General features: G+C 50.8%; 1 protein-coding gene across 3 annotated transcripts; it reads left to right on the forward strand.

Annotated features, from left to right (window-relative positions):
- Nucleotides 1-1,012: 1,012 nt before the first annotated feature.
- On the forward strand, nucleotides 1,013-19,017 carry CA6 (carbonic anhydrase 6). 3 transcript variants are annotated; one of them, XM_053997627.1, is made up of 11 exons: nucleotides 2,477-2,500; nucleotides 2,822-3,106; nucleotides 9,844-9,935; nucleotides 10,871-11,053; nucleotides 13,965-14,113; nucleotides 14,477-14,572; nucleotides 15,137-15,203; nucleotides 15,673-15,830; nucleotides 17,055-17,178; nucleotides 17,579-17,677; nucleotides 18,165-19,017. In XM_053997627.1, the coding sequence occupies exons 3-11, from the start codon at nucleotides 9,857-9,859 to the stop codon at nucleotides 18,776-18,778; spliced, it is 1,569 nt and encodes a 522-aa protein (XP_053853602.1). In that variant the 5' UTR covers nucleotides 2,477-2,500; nucleotides 2,822-3,106; nucleotides 9,844-9,856; the 3' UTR covers nucleotides 18,779-19,017. The 3 variants fall into 3 exon arrangements, with proteins under 3 accessions (XP_053853601.1, XP_053853602.1, XP_053853603.1); XM_053997626.1 differs by having other exon boundaries at nucleotides 1,013-3,106; XM_053997628.1 differs by lacking the exons at nucleotides 2,477-2,500; nucleotides 2,822-3,106 and adding an exon at nucleotides 7,926-8,012.
- Nucleotides 19,018-19,367: the final 350 nt, after the last annotated feature.

Genomic DNA, 19,367 nt, shown 5'->3' on the forward strand with positions numbered 1-19,367 from the left:
CTGGGACGCTTTCAGAGTTATCCTCCATCCAGAGTGCCATGGACACCCCGTGCCAGAGCCTCACCACCCTCACGGGGAATTTCTTCCTAATCTCCAGTCTAAACCTGCCCTCTGTCAGTTTGAACCCATTCCCCTTGTCCTGCCACTACTCGCCCTTGCAGGCAGTCCCTCCCCATCTCTAAGTTCCCCTCAGGCACTGGAAGGCCGTGACCAGGCCGCCCCAGAGCTCTGCAGGCTGAACAATCCCAGTTCCCTCAGCCCTTCCTCACAATCGTGTCCAGTTCTGGGCTCTTCAGCACAAGAAAGGCAAGGAGCTACTGGAGAGGATCCAGTGGAGGCCACAAAGTTGGGGTCTGGAGCATCTCCCTGATGAGAGACGGCGGGGCTGGGCCTGGGTAGTGCCAGAGAGCCTGAGGGGGTGTGGGAATAACGAGTAAACCTGGAAGGAGGAAGGCTGGAAGGGATGTGTGTGCTCCAGGAAAAGGTTAATTACAAACGCAATAAATATCCACTCAGATTTTGAAGTGAATAACCATCACACTTCCTGGAGGGGGGGAGAAGGAGCACTAACGTGATGGCTGTGACAGCTCACACCAGTGTGCCAGCAGGAGCACAAACTTCTCTGTTCTGGGATAGTGGAAGGTGTCCCTGCCCGTGTCAGGGCTGGGATGGTCGAGCTTTAAGGTCGCAGCAAGCCAAAGCATTCTGTGTTCTGTCTGTGAGGATGTGGCAGTGCCCAGTTCACCCTGACTGCACCAACGAAGCGGTTTTATTGCTCACACATCAGTGAAGTTCGTGGTGCTCCAGCCCTGCCTCGCCCTGCCAGCCTGTGCCTGATGTAACTTCTGGGCACATTTTTCTTTCCTTCCTGAGAACATCCCCTCGGGACAAGCTTAAAGTCTAATAAAGAGCAAAGGAAGTCTGCAGGACTGACCGTCCCGAGGCACTGCACGGGAATGCTGTGACCCCGGGCTGGGACAGAGGGAGAAGCCCTGAGCCAGCCAGGCTGGTTTGTGACAGTGCCCTGTGTCCCACTGTGTGTGGGCTTTGTGCCTTCCCTGCACATCCGTGTGCCTGCACAGCCATGAGTCAGGTCAGAATGCTGCTGGGTTGTACCCAGCTGAGATAAGGCACCGTTGGGCAGAGAAAGCCCTTGGAATTAAACTGTCACAGGTAGATAATTCTCTGAAGCGCCAGCCCCCCCCAAAAAACTGCACATTGTACCCCTTATAGCTGCGTCCTTGGCAGCGCTGGCTTATCCTGCAGCCTCACCCTGCCTGGTGTGAGGGCACCAGAGGGGAACGTTCCCTGTAAAAACACATTCCAGATGCTGGAAATCCTAAAGCTGCATTTTTATGCTGGTTAACTGCTGGATTAGAGATGCTTCACTATCTTTGCACTTCGTAAAAGTGCCTTTATTGCCGTGCAGGAAAATCACACAGAGGTGTCGAGTCTTATAATGAGCTAAAGAAAATGGAGCACAAGAAAGCCTGAGGCTGAGGGAAATTAAATATTGTAGTAGCCAGCAAAGGCTGATGTTGAATACAGCAGGGTGCTCTTTGGGGACAAAACGTTTTCTGAAAGGTCATAATTAGCCCGGTGGGAGGCAGAAGTGGGGTTTAAAGCAAACCCCCTGCCCGGAGCCCTGAGCTCTTGCCCTATTCCTATTCAACCAAACCAAAGCTGTGAGGGAGAGCTGGCGGTGGGAGACCAGCCTAAACCCCTCCTTGTGAGAAAGAGCTCAGAACTTGTCAGGAGGAGTTTAGGACCTGTCCCCTGCCTCGCCCTCCTTCCCTTGTGGGCACAGAGGCAGCACAAAGCAGATTTCCTCGTCTGGAGCCCGGGCAATGAGCCGAGGGCTGAGAGCCTGCATCCCCCATCCCGGCAGGACCCCTGGCCAGCGACTGGGTGCCAGGAGCCACGCTGGCCCCGTGTCCCCGAGGAGGCACAGCTGGGGACGCTGGGGCTGCAGGCAGCAGTGCTCAGGCATCCGTGAGCACAAGCTCTGTTCAGGTGCTGGTGTAATTTTTTCCTGGATAAGCAGATTTAAACTTGCACTGTGCCATACATGTTCAAATTAAACTCAGAGCTGATGTTAAAAGTGCTGCAGCTCTGTCGTGTACCCTGCCTGATTTTTCATTTTGTCTTGCTTTAAAGAGCATCCCCAAGGCTATGAGGTTTCTAGGAAGCAGGAGTTTCTTCGGGAATCCAAGCTTGTTACCAGTTTATCAAATACTCAGTACACTCTTTAAATATTTCACGGTTTGGAAGGGGCCTGTATGGCTAATGGGGACAGAGAGTTTGGGGACACATAAAGCCAGTGTTCCCCTTCAACAGCCCACGCAGGAGCACTCACACAGAGAGGAACTGCTGATGGAGCAGGGGGGAAAAACCACCAGCACAGACCTGGCTCACAGGCATCCATCAGCCAGAAATGGAGAACGACCCTCAGGAGCAAAATCCCTCCACTGTAAGGCCTCACACTCCTTGTGCTTTACAGGTAAAATTGCAAGCGTGATAAATGTAAATTTTTTGGTGGCTTGCAACACGCTGATGAACCCAGAAGGCAGCCAGGCCAGCCTTTCCCTGCCCTGTTTAGAGCAGCTCGGCAGGAGCCTTCTGAGCTCTGCAGAGTGTGAAATCACTGGTTCAGGCAGCTGAGGGTGCCAAGGCAGAGCAGAACCACCGCAGATCAGAACTTGTTTGCGATGCATTCAAGTGCTAATAACCATTAGCAGCGCAGGGCACATTCCAGGGCGTGAGCTTTCAGAGCACCTTGAAAGCACTTCCTGCATGCTCAGGGACTTCTCTTTCCCCCCAGTGCCTCCCAGAACACCTGAAGATGTGCCTGGGTGGCTGCGCTGGCACCTCCCTCACCCGCTCCATCCGACACTTCAGCAAGTGCCAGCCTGTTCGTGTTCTCAGCAGGTTCCTTTGGGAGGGCAGCTCTGCATCTCAGGGAGCCAGGCTTTGCACCTCACTTCAGTCCAGCGGGGACCTCCAGAGGGAAGCCACTGGATGCAGACGTGAGCACTCTGTCACTCAGATTTCTGCTCTTCATCCACCCTGCAGATCCTGGTGTTTTTAAGGAACATCCATTGGAAAGGTAATGGCAGAGTCTGACTAATGTTCTTTCTGGGTATCTATTAGATTGTGGAATGACTGTTCGAGATGTTTTCTTCCAGGCATTCAGAACCTCCTCTGACTTTACATCCTTCTCCCCCACTTTTCATCCCATTTTCTGCCATGCCTTTGTCTCACAGCGTCACCCTGCAGTGAGGCACCTTTAGGCACATGAATAGTGAAATGGCTGGAGGTGACAGACCTCATGGCTTTCTTAATGCTCTTAACTTCCAGTCTTCATTATCCTGTCTTGCAGGGCTTTAGGGGAGGGCTGGTTAGTCCATGTTGGTTAGTGTGGGTCTGTGTGCAGCTGTGAAATGCAGTGTGGCTCCATCATCAGCCTCCTGAGCACACGAGGGCTGTGTGAGACCCTCGGGTACCAGGCAGGATATTCTGTACTACTGCAAATGCTAACCTATGTTTACAACTACCACATCCATTTTCAGGGCACGGGGAATGGTCATTTGGAAGGGAACCAATGCATGAATCAGGGTGCTGATACCAAAGAGTACATTTCCCAGGAGCTGATGATCTGATACGGTGATTTGTAGGGAGACTGAAAGCTTCTGAACCAGCTGGATATTAATTGCCAGGAGCTGTGGATCCAAAGGCCATAGCTGCCTGTTGCAACCATGCTGAAACCATGCAGTAATCCTCTTTATGGAGGCCAGAGTGCAAGTCCTGCTCTGCCTCTCACAGAGTGTCTGAGGCTCCTTGCTGAGCAGGGCCTTCCTCCTCTCTTTGAAATGTATTCCACTATAAAGGGGAAAGCAAGCTAGGAATTGATTTGCCATGAAGAAATTGTATTTGGTGTTTAGGATTGGGGTTTTTTTGAATGATAAATTGAAAAAAAAAAAAAAGAGTAGTCCAATAGCAACTCATTTGTTTCCTTAATGGGTGCAAAATAGTTATGTAAAGCACAAGAGTTATCGAGCAGGATCCTCTTGCCACGGAACAGGTACAACACAGACAGTAGGATTTAAATTTCCTTCATGTTGTCTTCCTGCCTTAAATATCAACCTCATTCTCATGGGAAACACTTTCAGCTCCCATCATCACTTTTAGCTCCTCAGAGTGCAGTGGGGATGAGCTGCTGGGAGAGGAGGGACTGTGGGCACTTTGCTCCTTTTGAAAGTCCCTGCAATGACCTTGCCTGCAGAAGTAAAAACACTGCAGAGCTGAGCAAGCAAACACTGGGCACTGATGACCTTGGGAAAGCAGGGACTGGTCCCTTGGTCACTGAAACTGGGTGCATCTGTCCCCAGTTTGGATCTCTGAATGCATCTCATTGAGGTCTGCTTTTATCATCAAGAGGAGCAGGCATGTCTGCATTGGTGCCAGACATACCCATAAAACACAGCATCTCTTCAAGGCTGGTTTGCTGCGTGGGCTGGAAAGGAAGTTCAGGGTGGCATCTCCTTGTAGTCACATTTCTTCCATTCCACCACTGCATCTCTTAATCCAAATCCAATCTGTGCTGCCTTCCCTACCTTCCACATCTATCAGCAATGTCCTCTGATGTTTTCAGAAAATCTCTGCTGAAGCTTTTTCCTCAGGCCTGGCCTCTGACAAAGGATCTCTTCCAAAGCAGCTCTGGTCCTGCTGGGATCTCTCACCTTTCCCCATCTTTTCCCCTCTTTTTCCTTGGACTTTTTTGCTCTTGGGAAAACAAGCACAACTCATCCCTCAGGTGTGGCCTCTTCATGGAGTGCTGAATGAGCTGCACCTTTCTGATCCCTTATCTCTCAGCTCCTTGCCTTGGGGCTGAAGGTCCTGCACTCTGGTCCTGCAGCAGGTTCTCCACGTGCCTGGAGAGCTGATTGCCATGCCTTTGGAGAGTGCTGTCCCCTCCTATGTGGACTTTTGGGATCGCTGCATTGCTCTGCCCCGTGAGCTGTGCAGGGTTAATGAATTCCTGCTTATACAGCTTTTTGAAGATGAAAAGTGCCATGGAAGGGCTCTGTTATTGTTACCACGTATGAAGAGGTCTGTACCAGACCCAACCGTATTGTGTTTGGCCACTGGATGTCACAGCTGCTCAACACACAATGCAGAAAGGAAAAGTGCTTACCCAGCAATGAGCAGCAGCACTTTCCAGAGCCTTTTCTTGTTCTGTGCACTGTGTTTGTTTGTTAAGGGCCTTGGGGTCTTCTCCTTTGTTTGTGCACTGCTAATGTCCATTTTCGGAGATGGAGCAGCAGTTGTGCTTCCCCTGCCTGCCATAACACTGGGAGATGAGGAGCAAACTGAACATTTTTAGGGGAGCAGTGCAGGTAGCTATAAAGCACTAATTGCACCATGAACAGGTACTGGCACATGCTGCCAGGCTGCCTTCTCACCGAGTTATTCCTTCTCTGTCCCACCCAGTGCACAGCTCACAGCCCTGGGATGATGGAAACCTTTCTCCAAGGTTTCCTCCTCTCTCTCACACAGCTCCTTTGATCCCCACACTCAGACCACATTCCAGTGCTCCTCACACACAATGCAGTGGCAAGTTTGGCCTCTCCCTTCCTAATCCTGCCTTCACGCTTTGCTTTCTTCCAAAGTCTCAAGCAGAGATCCAGAATGTGAAATCCCCTTTCAGCAAAGTCTGTGGAGCAGCCCTAAAGAGACATTACAAGGGCTGTAATGACATTTCCTGGAAATGAAAATGGAGAGGGATTATTTGGCCATGTTCTCTCCTTTTTATAGCATCACGTTGTCCTTTTCTCCACCTTGGGGAAATGGCAGTGAAGGGCTGCTCCTGCCCATGGTGCAGCGAGGTGATAACCACCCCAGAAGTGATGTGAACATTAAAAAGGGAAACTATTTTAAGATAATCCAAGGGTTACAGCTATAACTAAGAGTAATTGGCTGAAACTGAGCAAAAGAAAATTTAGGTTGACAATGAAGTGCAGGTAGCTAATGCTGAGATCTGTTAGACCGTGAAATGGAATTCGCAGAGGAAACCTCTCTGCTTTTAAATGGGCAAATCCTGCCTTTAGGAGCACTGGTGTAGATCTCTGGTGTCTGTCTCTGACTGCCTCAAAGCCCATTTCTTCCACAAAGCTTCAGCAGAATCATAAAGGTGTCTGAATTTATATCAGAAGAAGGTAGGAAGGTGTCCCTGCCCATGGCAGAGGGTTGGACTAGATATATTCTTTAAGGTCCCTTCCAAGCCAAACCATTCTGATTCCATGATTAAATTTAGTTAAATACATCAAAATATTGTGTAAGATGAAGGAGGTCTAAAGGGATTGTGTGAACTGGAGAAATGAATTCCAGTGCTTTTCTGCCTCTGTGATCTCTGTATGTACTTGAAAACCAGGGGCAAAAAGGGAAGAAGAAAAAAAAAGAACCTGGGCAAAATATCAAAGAAAAGAGGGCCAGTTTTGGAAATAAGATGTAGAAACATTACAGGAATTGTTGAATAAAAGAATCTCGTGTTTCAATCCGCACAGCTATTGTCAGCTTTCCTCATGGGTCTGGGCCTGCCAGCACTGGCTGATCTTTGCCTTTCATAAAACTTGTGTAGGCTCTGGATGCCTTCACTCATGCAGCACAACCTCAGCAGAGAGAGCTCTGTTTGAAGAGGTTTTAGACTCACTCAGAAAAACCCGAATGGCCTGATTGAAGGCACTCTGTCCATCTCACTTCAAACAGCCTGCTCCTGGTCAAATGTTTGCTGGGCTGGCAGTGATGCAGCTCTTACTGCAAGCCCTGATGGAATTCCAGCTGATTCAGAGGCAGAGGAGTTAACCCTTTCAAGTTCTGGGTCAAAGGAGCACTGAGGTTTGAGCCAGCTACTTCAATGCCACATCAAGGTTTTAATGTGGCCACCAGAATGTCAGACTTGAGCTGAGCTTTAGGCCAGCGAGGACAGAGAGAATAGCCTGGGAGAAGCAGGATTTAAAAGATGGCAAAGAATCAGGGGAAACTGTAGAGATAAAAGTGAAGTGCATGGAAGCCAACGATGTGGGATAAAAGGCTTATTTCCTACTGCAGTTGAGGCAGGAGGGGGAGGGCTGAGGTCTGTGTGAAAGTTCCCTGCCTCTGGAAAGAAATCATGCCAAGAATATTCATGGCTGACACACAGGACATCAGATTTTCTCACTGGCTGAATCTCGGTGCAGAGATGAGTCCTGTTCCAGTCTCCACCTGTGAACCCCCAGCTCCCCTCAGGCACGGTGCTGCTGTGCTGCCTGGAGTTCCCAGGCACTATGTCCATTCTTCTCTCCAGAAATTATGTCCAGGTAGCAAAAGAGCTGACCCAGACAAGCCTCAGGCCAGCCAGGTTTAATACCACGTGCACTAAGAAAGCTCCAAGAACCAGTAACCACTGGTTGACGTGGACAATACTTTACACAGGAGGACTTCCATAACATTCAGCTCCTAGTTAGAAGCTCAGCATCCAAATACATTTAAAGAACTTAATTAAAATTATTGTTCTGTCCTAACCCCAAAACAAATTCATGCTTTGTGCCCTTAGTAAATCCTTTCCACGGATTGCTGTGTCTTCACAGAATGGCTTGGGTTAGAAGGGACCTTAAAGACAGGAATTTGAGCTAACACAGATGTGGCTTTTGGGTGTGCTGAGCACCCACAGCCCCTGCTGATGTCAAGCAAAATGTCACAGATGTTGCAGAAGCTCCATTAAAAATGAATTTGCTGTCATCTCCAGTTTCCTGGCACTGCACACTCCCGAATGGGCTTCATTTCAAGTGCTTTGTGCAGGCTGGGCTGGCTGATCAATAAAGCACAGGCAAGGGAAGCAGCTTGTCACTGGGTGACATCCATTCCCTTCCCCTGCAGGTGACAGGAGAGGTGCTCCAGCACAGAGGTGACCCCCTGTGCCTGACTCTTCTTCACACCCTCCTGTGCTGCTCTGTGGAATCCTGAAGTGCAAAGAGGTATAAACCCCCAAAATTTCACCCTCAGCTAAATTTCAAAGCCTATTTACACAACTGGATACACAAGGATTAAGAAGTGCATTGAGGGGCAGGTTTGCTTAGTTTGGTCCTTACACAGTTCAGTGCAACTGTCAGAATAAATGACTTCTTCAGAGGAGAGAGGGAAAAAACACATTTGGTTAATCAGCTCAATATTACAGCAGTTCCCAAAGATTAAATATGCACTGCACAAACCAGCAACCCAGGAAAGACCGTTTTATGTTAACAATTCACTTGCAAAGAATAAGATTTTGAGTATAAAATACCTGTTTCTGTTCTTCAGCACAGAAACCTGAGCTCCCATGGCACCTGTAGCTCACTTGTGCCTCTTACTGTTCAATTGCTGTTATTATTCATAGAATCACAGAATGAGCAAACTGCCTGTGCTGCAGCATCCTGGGGCCTGTCCTGCCCAAATTGCCACCCAAACTGCCCCAGACTGCCCCCCAGATTACCCCAAACTGCCAGGCCGGGTCTTGCCTTCTGTGCAGCACAGCCTGACCCTCAGCCCCAGACTCACCTCAGCTGCTGCCACCTCGCTGAGTGGCTGAAAATCACCTTGTTCCTGAAAATAATTGCCAATTTTATCACAAGTGGCAGGGACACTGGGAACAGAAGTGCTGAGATTTCACTGATCTGAGTTTTATTGCTTCGTGTTTAATATTGCTGCCTGTCACCTAAAACCAACAGCCCAGCTATGCTGCTTTTGTTGGAATCTCTAATTCTTTTCCATAGAAGGTAAAAATTCCATTCCTGGGGAGATTTCTGCTCCTCTTTTGTTTTGAAACCCCGGGTCTAGGAGCTGGGGCCAGGCTGGGAAGAAAGGGCTGCCAGCAGTGTGTCATTCCTGGGGGAGGAGGAGGATTTTCAAAGGGAATGGCATTTGCCTGGTGACAGGATACAAAAAGGCAGAGAGAGAATCCAGGGCCTGTTCCCTGTTCTGCCAAATTACTTTTACTGGACCATAGACAAGTATTTGCTTGGGACACATTTTTGAGGAAATTGAGTATCTGAAGAGACACAGAAGTCCACAAGAGCATTTAGACACCTGTCACCTGCTAGTTTTTATTTGAATTCCTGCACGTTTTTTGAAAAGCCATCAGGGTTTCAGTCTCTTGTATGGTGCCTGCACCTTTCAAGTCCAAGTAGTTTTTGAGAGCTCTGAATTTTTCAAAGGTTTCAAATCTCTCCCATTCAAAACTGGATTTTCAGTGATGAGGGAAGGTGCTGAAAGCAAAATGCTTTGAATGCTGAGGCTCAGGGGTGTGGAGTGCTTTTAAACCCCGTCTCCGATTTTCAGAGGAGCCAAGTGTCTACAGTTTTGATTCCTAGTAGGATTGTGAATGCTCTGCACTTTTGAAATCCAGTCCTCTGAATGCCTTTGCCTTGGTCCTCGCTCTGAGTAAAGGAAGCAGCTCTGAGGTCTGGGCTGGGTATTTCTGCTTACGAAGCTCTGTTGTACCCACACTTGCAGCCAGAAGCTTTTCAACCCATTCAGGAGCAATGAATGGACAGGAAGAGTGGGCAGAGCTGTGCAGGGGTCAGACAGCGACCCGAGGCCATCAGCTCTGGCCATCGGGGGGACCTGTCCCCTCTGCGGGGACAGCTTAGCCAAAAGGGCCAGCAGAGCTGACTGGCCAAGCCGATGATCCGCAGGGCATTGTTCGCTGCTGCTGCTCGGGTGGGTGGGGAGGAGGGCAGGAGGGCTGCTGGAAAGGCCAGGCCTGCAGAAAATCAGCATTTGGGGTTTCTGAGGGGTTTTTAACCAGTCCCTCCCTCGGCTGTGCTGCAGGTACAACACAGACATGCTGATGGCAGCGCTCCTGCTCCGCCTGCTCCTGGTGGCCCTCAGCCACTGCCACGAGGTGCCCTGGACATACACAGGTAAAAACGGGGCTGCTTTGGGGCTGCTGCTGCGGCACAGGCTCCCTTCCCTTCTGTGCCGCAGGAGCAGCCTGGCTGTCCCTTAGTGAGAGATCACAGAGCAGCTGATTTATTCCACTTCACTGATGCCTCAGTGTCTTGAAAGTGATTCTCCTCAATGTCACCTCTTTTTACTCCTTTGTGTGGTTAGGAGACGTTGTCAGGGTTGGCAGCACAACGAGGTTCAAACAATGGGGGAAATCTTCAGAATGTGTTAGAAGAAAAGCTGCCCTTTGGATGATCCTGCAAGGAAGAGCTTTAAATACTGCCTGCTTCTTATTTTACTGTTATATCCCAGGCAGTACAGAGCACTAAGAAGTACTTATTTAGGTATTTATAATTTTTTGGGTGAATTTTTATCTAAATTTCATTTGTGTCAGGGGGTTGTTTGCAGAGCTCACTGAAGTGTTAATCCTTTTATAATCTTCAGTGGGCTTACAACAAAGGATATTGTTGAAGACTTGCAATATTGCAATTGCTCTCTCCCTAGTTAAAAATAGCTAATTGCTGTCAGTTCCTGATCCCAAGCTGAGCCTTCCTGCCTATTGCCCTGATCCTATTCACTCGCACTGGTTAAGAAGCCAATTCCACACCTCTGGCAGCTGGGACCCATTTAAATCCCCATTTCCATGTAAACACTGCTTCTCTTTTGGTGGGGGTTCAGCCCCCAGCGATCACCGAGCCGCTGCTGCAATGCAGGTTTCTTTCTTTGCAGCACAGTTGTCCTGCAGACACAATAATGTGCATTTTCACTCTGGGGAAGGCAAAGCAACCTGTTCTGGCTGCAGCTCCTGGCGCTCCAATAATTAGATTGGCATTTCCCGCTGGCAAAGGAGGGCAGTGCTCTGGCTGCTGACTAACAGCACATCCCTGTCACCTGCCTTGCCCCGCTCCAGGAGAAGGAGAGCTGGATGAAGAGCACTGGGGACAGCACTTCCCAGACTGTGCTGGCAATCAGCAATCCCCGATTGACATCCAGAGGAGGAAGGTGAGGTACAACCCCCTGCTGCAGCTGGAGCTCGGTGGCTACGATGGGCCCCTGCAGGGCCAGCTCAGGATGACCAACAACGGCCACTCTGGTAAGGCTCAGGGCACTGCGGGAACAGATCTTTTGTTTCAGCTGTGGAAATGCATTCCCAGACAATGCCCGTGTTTTGAACTCACCTCACTTTGCCGTCTCGCTTCATTCTGCTCCCTTAGGTTTGCTGTTTTCCTCAGTCACCCAGGAAAGCTCTCCAGAAATACATAAATAAATCAGAATCAATCAATCAATCAAATAAATACATAAATAAATCAAATAAATAAAAGGCAGTTAGGTTTCTGCAAGGCATCTTCTCTGTTGGACATGGAAAGGGGATAAAATGCAGCTGGAGAATTCCAGATTGATCCTTTCCTTTAATGTGCTGCAAGACAACAGGAGTGCAGCAGTGAGTGGTAATTGGGGCACACTGACTCCTCTGCATTCAGAAAATTCATCTTTTGGCCTGGGCATGAATCAGAAGTGACAGGAATGGAACCTTTGCCTCCCAGGTTTGGTTGGATGTAGGTCACCCTAAGTACAACACGGAGGAGGATCACACGCCAGAGGATTGGTATTTTGGGGCTCAGGAAAGGAAACTGAAGCACAGCACATGTAAAAACCCTGGCCTTTGGCTACACCCTTTCGGGCAATGCTTATAATTTAGGAGATCCCAGATTCCCCCGCTGCAATCTGTAATTCATTGCCTAAATAATTCATCAGCTGGTACTGTTGGGATAACGCCTTCGGACTACAGATGAGCAATGAGAGAATTTTCTGATGGCTGCAGGGGAGAGAGGATGAGCGCTTTGGGAAGGTGTCGGGAACATAAAGCTCTCGGCTCCTGAGTCCTGCACAGCAGCTTTCTTCCTGCCTGCAACAAAGAGAGAGAAATCGGTGTGAGGGCAGGGCAGCGGAGCGCCGAGGGACAAAGCGCCAGCAGAGGAAGACTGCTGTGACTGTGTTCCTGAAAATTGTACCTCCTTTTGTGTGGCCCGCACAAGCTCAGCGTTCAGCCCGGAGCTCTCTGTCAGCACTTCTGCCCTGCCTGCCTAGACATTAATTCTTGCAGGTTTAGCTTTTTTGACCGCATGTGTGTATCTGCCCATTCTTTTGTTAACTTCCCAACAATGATTTTCTGATGCGGGGCAGTTTCCTAAAGCACAAAGACAAACGACTGTCGCTATTCACAGCTCCTGTGAGTCAGGCTGGGCTTTTCTACTGGCTTCAGTGAGATGGGACAGGGCAGCAGAATCTCCCAGGGAAAGCACTCAGCACATCTGAAAGGGACAGGGGAGGGATTTATCAGCAGGACTCTCCTTACAGGCTCTCAGAGCCAAACCCCAAATGTCTCACCAAGGAAACCAGGTTCATTTTCTCTGTAGGTCTGTTAGCACCAGGTTAAATCCCACCTGAAAATGCCTGTTTGCTGTGGTGGGAGTGTTCACACAGACAGCCTGGGGTTAACAAAGCCTTTTTGTTTGTTTGTTTGTTTGTTTGTTTTTGTTGTTGTTGGGGTTTTTTTGGTTGGTTTTTTTTTGTTTGGGTTTTTTTTGTTTTGTTTTTGTTTTTGTTTTTTTGTTTTTGGTTTTGGTTTTGGTTTTTGGTTTTTTTATTAAAACAAAAAGCTTTCTTTTTGTTTTAAAGAGGGCTGTTCCTCCAGCTGGTAGTGAGGACTAGGAAAATTAAAACATCATCTATGTGTGCATCCTCCTCCAGGAGCAGATTTAACTGGGGCCTCCAGTGTGCCCCATTAAGTGAGCCTGCCCAGGGGCCAAGCCGGGCAGCCAGGCTGGCTGTCCCTGCGGGCAGGGATGGCCAGAGGCCAAGCAGGAGTGCTGGGGAAGGCTCGGCTGCACTCGCCCTGCTCAGCCCAGCTGATTCTCCACCGCCTGGCAGAGCCGGGGCAGAGCAGGAGGGAGGCACTGCCAGCTCGGAGCAGTCGCTCCCCGCTCACGCTCTGCCTGAAAGCAGAAGCAAGCCAGGCTGCTCCCTGCCTTGTGCTTGCAGCAAATATTTGCCTAGAATATCTTAGAGGGGTCTTAAGCTTGTTACAAACTCACAACACAAATCCCTGGCTGTGTTTTGTAGAAAGTAGAAACCCTGGTGAGGTACTTGAAGTAAATAACCCTCATTATGGAAGGCAGTCAGCAGGGAACTTATGAAAAAGGTAGATTATGTTATCCCTCCCACTCTAGAGCCTTTGGGATATTAAAAGGAAACATGCTTTTGTCTTGTCTGTCTATAAACAGTTCACAAACAAAAGAAACTCCTCAGAAACACAAACTATGACTAATTAATAATATGTTGTGCTGCATTTTGCAAGGATAGTTGCTAGTTTTTATAACATGCTGGGGGCTTTCATTGAGATGAGGCAATTCTCCACTTTCACGCCTAGATTTATTAACATAATCTATGATTTCTGGCAGTGAATTAGCAGGAAGACAAAGGGTTTGTGACTTCTCCTTGGCAAGGAGAAGAAAAGAGGTTTGTCTCCACAAATCCTTCAGCAGTGACACAGCCTTTTCAAACCCACAGGGTGCTCCCAGAATGGCTGGGCCTCACTGGGAATTGTGATAACAGATGAGGCCACTCTGTGCTGATTCCTACTCCCCTTTTCTGCCTTGGAAAGGAGGTGCCTAACAGACCTGTGCCAGGTGTGCTGTGCTGGGCGAGAGTGAGCATTGAAGCTTTCATTAGTGCCTGCTGCCAGAGCCAGAGCTCTCAGGGGGAGAAGGGCTCTGCAGGCACAGCTGGGGACTGCCCAGTCCTGCTTGTGCCTGGTGTGCTGCACCAGCCTGAGCCCAGGAAAGGTCTCCAGCACGCCCAGCTTTAAGGTTCACTGCTTTCCCTCCCACACCGGGGTGCTGACCGTGCCTGCTCCTTCCAGGAGGTGCCACCTTCCAGGTGGAACCACCACGGGGATGGGCAAGGCTGCACCCCCTGCTGCCTCCAGCCCTGTCATTTTTCAGTTCAGATCGATTTGCCACCCACCATGAACATCTCCAGAGGGCTCCCAGGTGTCTACACAGCTGTCCAGATGCACCTGCACTGGGGAGGGCTGGACCTGGAGACCAGTGGCTCGGAGCACACCATCGACGGGATGCGCTACTTCGCCGAGGTTCGTGCGGCCCAGGGCTGCAGGGAGGGCTCTGGGGCTCTCACTGGGAAAGGGGGGCTGCATCCCACAGGGCCTGCAGGGAGGCAAGGGGGAAAGCAGGGCAATGGGAGGGCTGAGCCTGACAGTGCTGGCACAGAAGGCTCCAAGAAAAGCCATGGTAAGAGCACTCGTGTCCTTCAGAGGTGGAGCTGTTCCCCCACAGTCACCACAAAGTCACCTCTGTTAAACCAGAGGTCCCTTTGGCGTGCTATGAGGCACAAACAGCACGAACTGGGGTGGTGACTGTCCCTTCAGTGTGCCCCTCTAAACACGCAGGAGCCGTTCATCACTTCTTGCTAAGTGACCCCATCTCTCTCCTGGCAGCTGCACATTGTGCACTACAACTCTGCTAACTACTCCAGCTTTGAAGAAGCCAAAGACAAGCCCCAGGGGCTGGCTGTGCTGGCCTTCCTGTACACGGTAGGTGTGACCCAGGCTGGGGCAGGGGGCACTGCCTGAGCTAAAACCTCCCTCAGACACGAGCAGCCCGGTTTGTTCAGCTGTCCCCAGAGATGGGGTCTGGCACCTCTTTAGGGGGCTGTGCTGCTTCCCCTGGGCATCTGGACTTCACACAGCTCCAGCCAATACCCCTTGGGAGCCCCAGAAAACTGCCCCATAAGTAGTATTTTATATCTATATCTATATCTATCTATATCTATATATATATATATATATATCTCCCACATATATATCTATATATATATCCCATATATAAGAATATCAGGTGGGGTTTCCCTGCTGTGCCTCCAAGCCTTGCTCTGCTTTGCCAGTGGGAACTCTTGATTCAGTGTGGATTTAAAAGCAGTAAAAAAGAATCCTGTTCACTATTCTGCCCAAGCTGTACAAACCTGACCATTGTCCAGCCCATCAGGAGATCTGTGGTGGTATTTGTTTTCTTTGATGAATTAGCCCCCCCACAAGTGCTCAGCAGTGAGAAGGACAGGCAGGCCACTCCTTTTGATCAGGTGTCTGTGCTGTGTTTAGGACGGGCACTTTGAGAACACCTACTACAGCGAATTCATTTCCAAACTGGCAAGGATCAGGTTTGCAGGTAAGACCTGGGGATGCCTTTCTCTGTCCCTGATGTGCTCCCAGCCTGTGTGCACACTCTGGCTCTGGGAACAGACATTTTCCTGCTGCTGTGCTGGCAGAGCATCCTCAGCCCCGCACAACTCCAGCCCAGGGCCGTGGGAAGGTGCTCAGGGCAGCAATAAATGCACTCCTGGAGGTCTGTGCAGCACCAAGTATCAGCTTCCTGCAGCCTGCACACCCCCTGATGCCTCCTGGAGCACCCCAGGGACTGGCAGAGCGCTGAGAGCAGCTGCCCAGCACCCCCAGACACATCTGACTGACAAACCAGAAAGGGCCTTTCATGCCTCTCCATCTCCTCCCAGTTCCACAAAAAGTCTGATGAGCCACTGCTCTGGGCAGAGGGATTTGCTGACCCCAGCTCCAAGAGCATTTCCACCTCTCTCTTCCCTGCCCATTAACGTCTGATACCATCTCTGCTTCCTTTGGAGGTCAGTCAACCACGCTCAGCTCTCTGGACATCCAAGCCATGCTGCCAGAAGACCTCTCCCACTTCTACAGGTACCAGGGCTCGCTGACCACCCCCCCGTGCTCCGAGAGCGTGATCTGGACCATCTTCCACTCCCCAATTGTCCTGTCACACACTCAGGTCAGTGCTGCCTCTCACCAGCTCCTCTTCCCTCTGAACGTTTCCCTTTCTGTCCTCCAGGGATCTTGGGAACAGAAGAGCTCTTAGGGCACCTCTCCTACAGAGCTTTTGGGGTGGATTCCTGAAAAACTGGACTTACAGGTGCCTGCCGTTCTGCATGGCAGCAGGGTCAGGCTGTGTAGCAGGTGACCTGAGGTCTGGTGACTGATAACAAAACTCTCTGCTCAGCTAAGCTCAGCCACCCTGAAGAACTATAAAAAAGGAAGAGACCAGTGAGAATTAACAAGGCAAAAACTACTGCAAGAGAGTCCCCCTGAAAAAAAAACCAAAAACCTAACCAAAAAAGAACCATAAATAACATTAAAATAATTACAGAATAATTGCCAGATTTTAGAAGGTATTTCAGGGTTTTTCTGTGTCTAGACTCACACTGGAAGTAATGCTTTTAAGTTAATAAATAATAAAGAAGCTTCAGAAACATTTTCTTCCAGGAGAAGAAAAAGATAAAATTGAGACCACAGCAGTGGAGGATCACAGTGTGCTCTCTTTGAAAAAGAAATACTGTTTTTGTCAGAGAAAGGCTGGAAGGCACTTGTGAGAAAGGTAGAGAATAGCAGCAAAATCTCCATCCATGCTATCATCAGGCAGGTGCTCAGAACTGCCCCAGGCAAAAATGCCTTTATCGTGAATTAGCTGAGAAGAGCCCTCAGTCCTGTTCCTTCCCCAGCTGCTGCTCAGCAAGAGACCCTGAGGATTCCTGTGTGATCCTCAGGCCAATCCCGAGCTGCAGGATGTGCACTGCAGCTCGGGGCAGAGCTGCTGTCCCCATGCCCTGTGTGATGTCCCCATGCCTTTGTGCCCTGTGTGATGTCCCCGTGCCCTGTGTGATGTCCCTGTGATGTCCCTGTCCCATTCTGCACTCCAGCTCCGGGCAGAGCTGCTGTCCCTGTGCCCTGTGTGATGTCCCTGTCCCATTCTGCACACAGCTCCAGGCAGAGCTGCTGTCCCCGTGCCCTCTGTGATGTCCCTGGACTGTTCTGCACTGCAGCTCCAGGCAGAGCTGCTGTCCCCATGCCCTGTGTGATGTCCCTGTGATGTCCCTGTCCCATTCTGCACTCCAGCTCCGGGCAGAGCTGCTGTCCCCGTGCCCTGTGTGATGTCCCCGTGCCCTGAGCGATGTCCCCGTGCCACTGTGCCCTGTGTTTGTCCCTGTCCCTGTGCCAGGTCCAGCTCCTGGAGAACACCCTGCTGGACTGGCACAACCGCACCCTGCGCAACGACTACCGGCACGCGCAGCCGCTGCAGGGCCGCGTGGTGGAGGCCTCCTTCCGAGCCCAGCGGGGCCAGGGTAGGGCCAGGGGCCCCGGGGGGGGACAAACACCCGCGGGGAAGGTGTGACACTGCCAGTCCTTGCAGCTGGACGGGCTGGAATCCCCTGTCTGGGAGGGCAGTGTCCCTGCTCAGGCGGAGGTGTCCCGTGTGCCTCCCCGCTGGCACCCCTCGTTTAAGGGGTGTGCCAGCCCTGCCTTTTGAGTGTCACACCTCCAGGGTAGCTGGTGCTACCTGGCACCACGTCAGGACCCCCAGCTCAGGTGTGTCTGGTGCATGGAGCCTGTGGGAACAGCTCTGGCTGGGCAGCCACACCGAGGAGAGGAGCTGCATGTTGGGACACAGCTTTTGCTGCAGCTAGAAAATGCAGCTTGTGCAGGTCCCAGCCCTCTGTAAATCCAGCTGTCTGATTGCTCCAGCACAGTGTCATCCAGAGGAATTCACCCTCAGGCTGGATCAAATCCAGATGCAGCTCCAGGACATGAAGACAGAGTTGCTGAATGGACTGAGCCACACAGGTAAGAAACACAGGTTGAGTCCAGCTCACCTTGTGAGGATGAAGAGCCCTGCTGAGCTTGGTGGCCCAAATCATTGACAGGTTTAGTACAGGCACACACAGGTAGAATTCTGTCCCATATCTGGGCCTGCTGATGGAAATCCTTCACCATCATCAAGGCCAGCCCTAAGCCAGCTACAGCTCTCTCCTGCCACACGGGAACACATTTTTACAGAGAGTAAAAATGCTCAGCTCAGTTCTCCCAGGATAAATAACCATCACCTCTGTTTTATACAACATGAGAAAAGAGGAGGAAGGAGGGAAAACCATGATTTTCCCAAACATTTGTGTGGGAGAACTCAGCTTTTCATCATTCCAAAGCCCTTCCCTGCTGGCACAACACACAGCAGTAACTCAGACTCCACAGCCCTACCAGTTCTGTGGGTGTTACTCTCCAGAATTTGACTTGTTTACAGGAAATGTAACTGCTGGCTTTTGGGTTATTTCAGGTACAAAATCCAGCACCTTTCCAGCTTTCTACTTCCCCGTGGAAAACATTGAGAGCTTTGTGGAGGTTCATCCCCTCCGTGCTGTGTCTCTGCAAGCCTTCACGCTGTGTTTCTGGAGCAGAGCCCAGCCCGTCGGCAGCCAGACCATCCTGTCCTACTCCACTGGGGAGAGCGACCACGAGCTGGTGGTGACCGTGGGCACAGAGCTGGGGCTGTGGGTAGGAGGCCACTTCCTCAGCTTCCCCCTGCAGCACGAGGCTCGGGGCTGGCTGCACCACTGCGTGACCTGGGCCTCCGCGGAGGGAACGGCCAGCCTCTGGCTCAACGGGGCAGCTGGCAAAGCAAAGAGTGTCCAGAAGGGCTACGTGAGCCGGGCCGGGGGGACGCTGGTCCTCGGCAAGGACAGGGACGCTCTGCTTGGCACCTTCTCCAATGGCTTTGCGGGCTGGATGAGCCAGGTGAACCTGTGGAGCCGAGTCCTCAGCGCCACGGAGGTTCGGGCGCTGGCGCTGTGCAAAGCAGGGCGGCCCACGGGGGACGTCGTAGCCTGGGGACAAACCCCCATGGCCCTCCTCGGGGGGGTGCTTCTGCAGCCCGACACCAGCTGCCAGTGAGCACAGCCTCCTCTGAAGGCGTCCAGAGAGTCCAAACTGCTTCTTGGGAAAACTGAGAAAAACTGGGGTGGATTGCTTGTTCCTCCTCCTGATTTGTAAAGGCTTACTGTGCTCCAGGGTGCTTTTCCAAGAGACCAAGCCTTCATCTGTGAGATAAAAGCAATGAACTGCAGAATCTGGCACAATCCAGCACCCTGGGTTGTTACGTCCCTCCCAGGGGGTTGATTTAGATCCCCACACATAGATTTTTTTTCATGCCAAAGAGGTGCTCTCTGGTCAAAGGAGCTGCTTTCTCAAATAAAATTTCTCTCCCCTCCCTCACCCTGTCTCAGTCTCTCACCATCCTCCCTGCTTGTCTCTCCTTCTGTTTGTCACCACCAACTCACCACCCCTTCCCCTGCAGTCGTATCCCATAGGAGAGTGGATGTGGAGCTCTGGCAGGGCAGGTCCCAGGACAGGTCCTGTGCAATCCCTGTGCCTTGGCCTGTGGCACAGCTTTGCCTTCTTTTCTGTAGTGGATGTAGAGACAGAGCAAAGAAACAGCTCCTTTTTCAACACATATATTACAAACTTGAGCACAGGTATATTG

This window comes from Vidua macroura, chromosome 23, assembly GCF_024509145.1.
Source record: "Vidua macroura isolate BioBank_ID:100142 chromosome 23, ASM2450914v1, whole genome shotgun sequence".
Classification (NCBI taxonomy): Eukaryota; Metazoa; Chordata; class Aves; order Passeriformes; family Viduidae; genus Vidua; species Vidua macroura.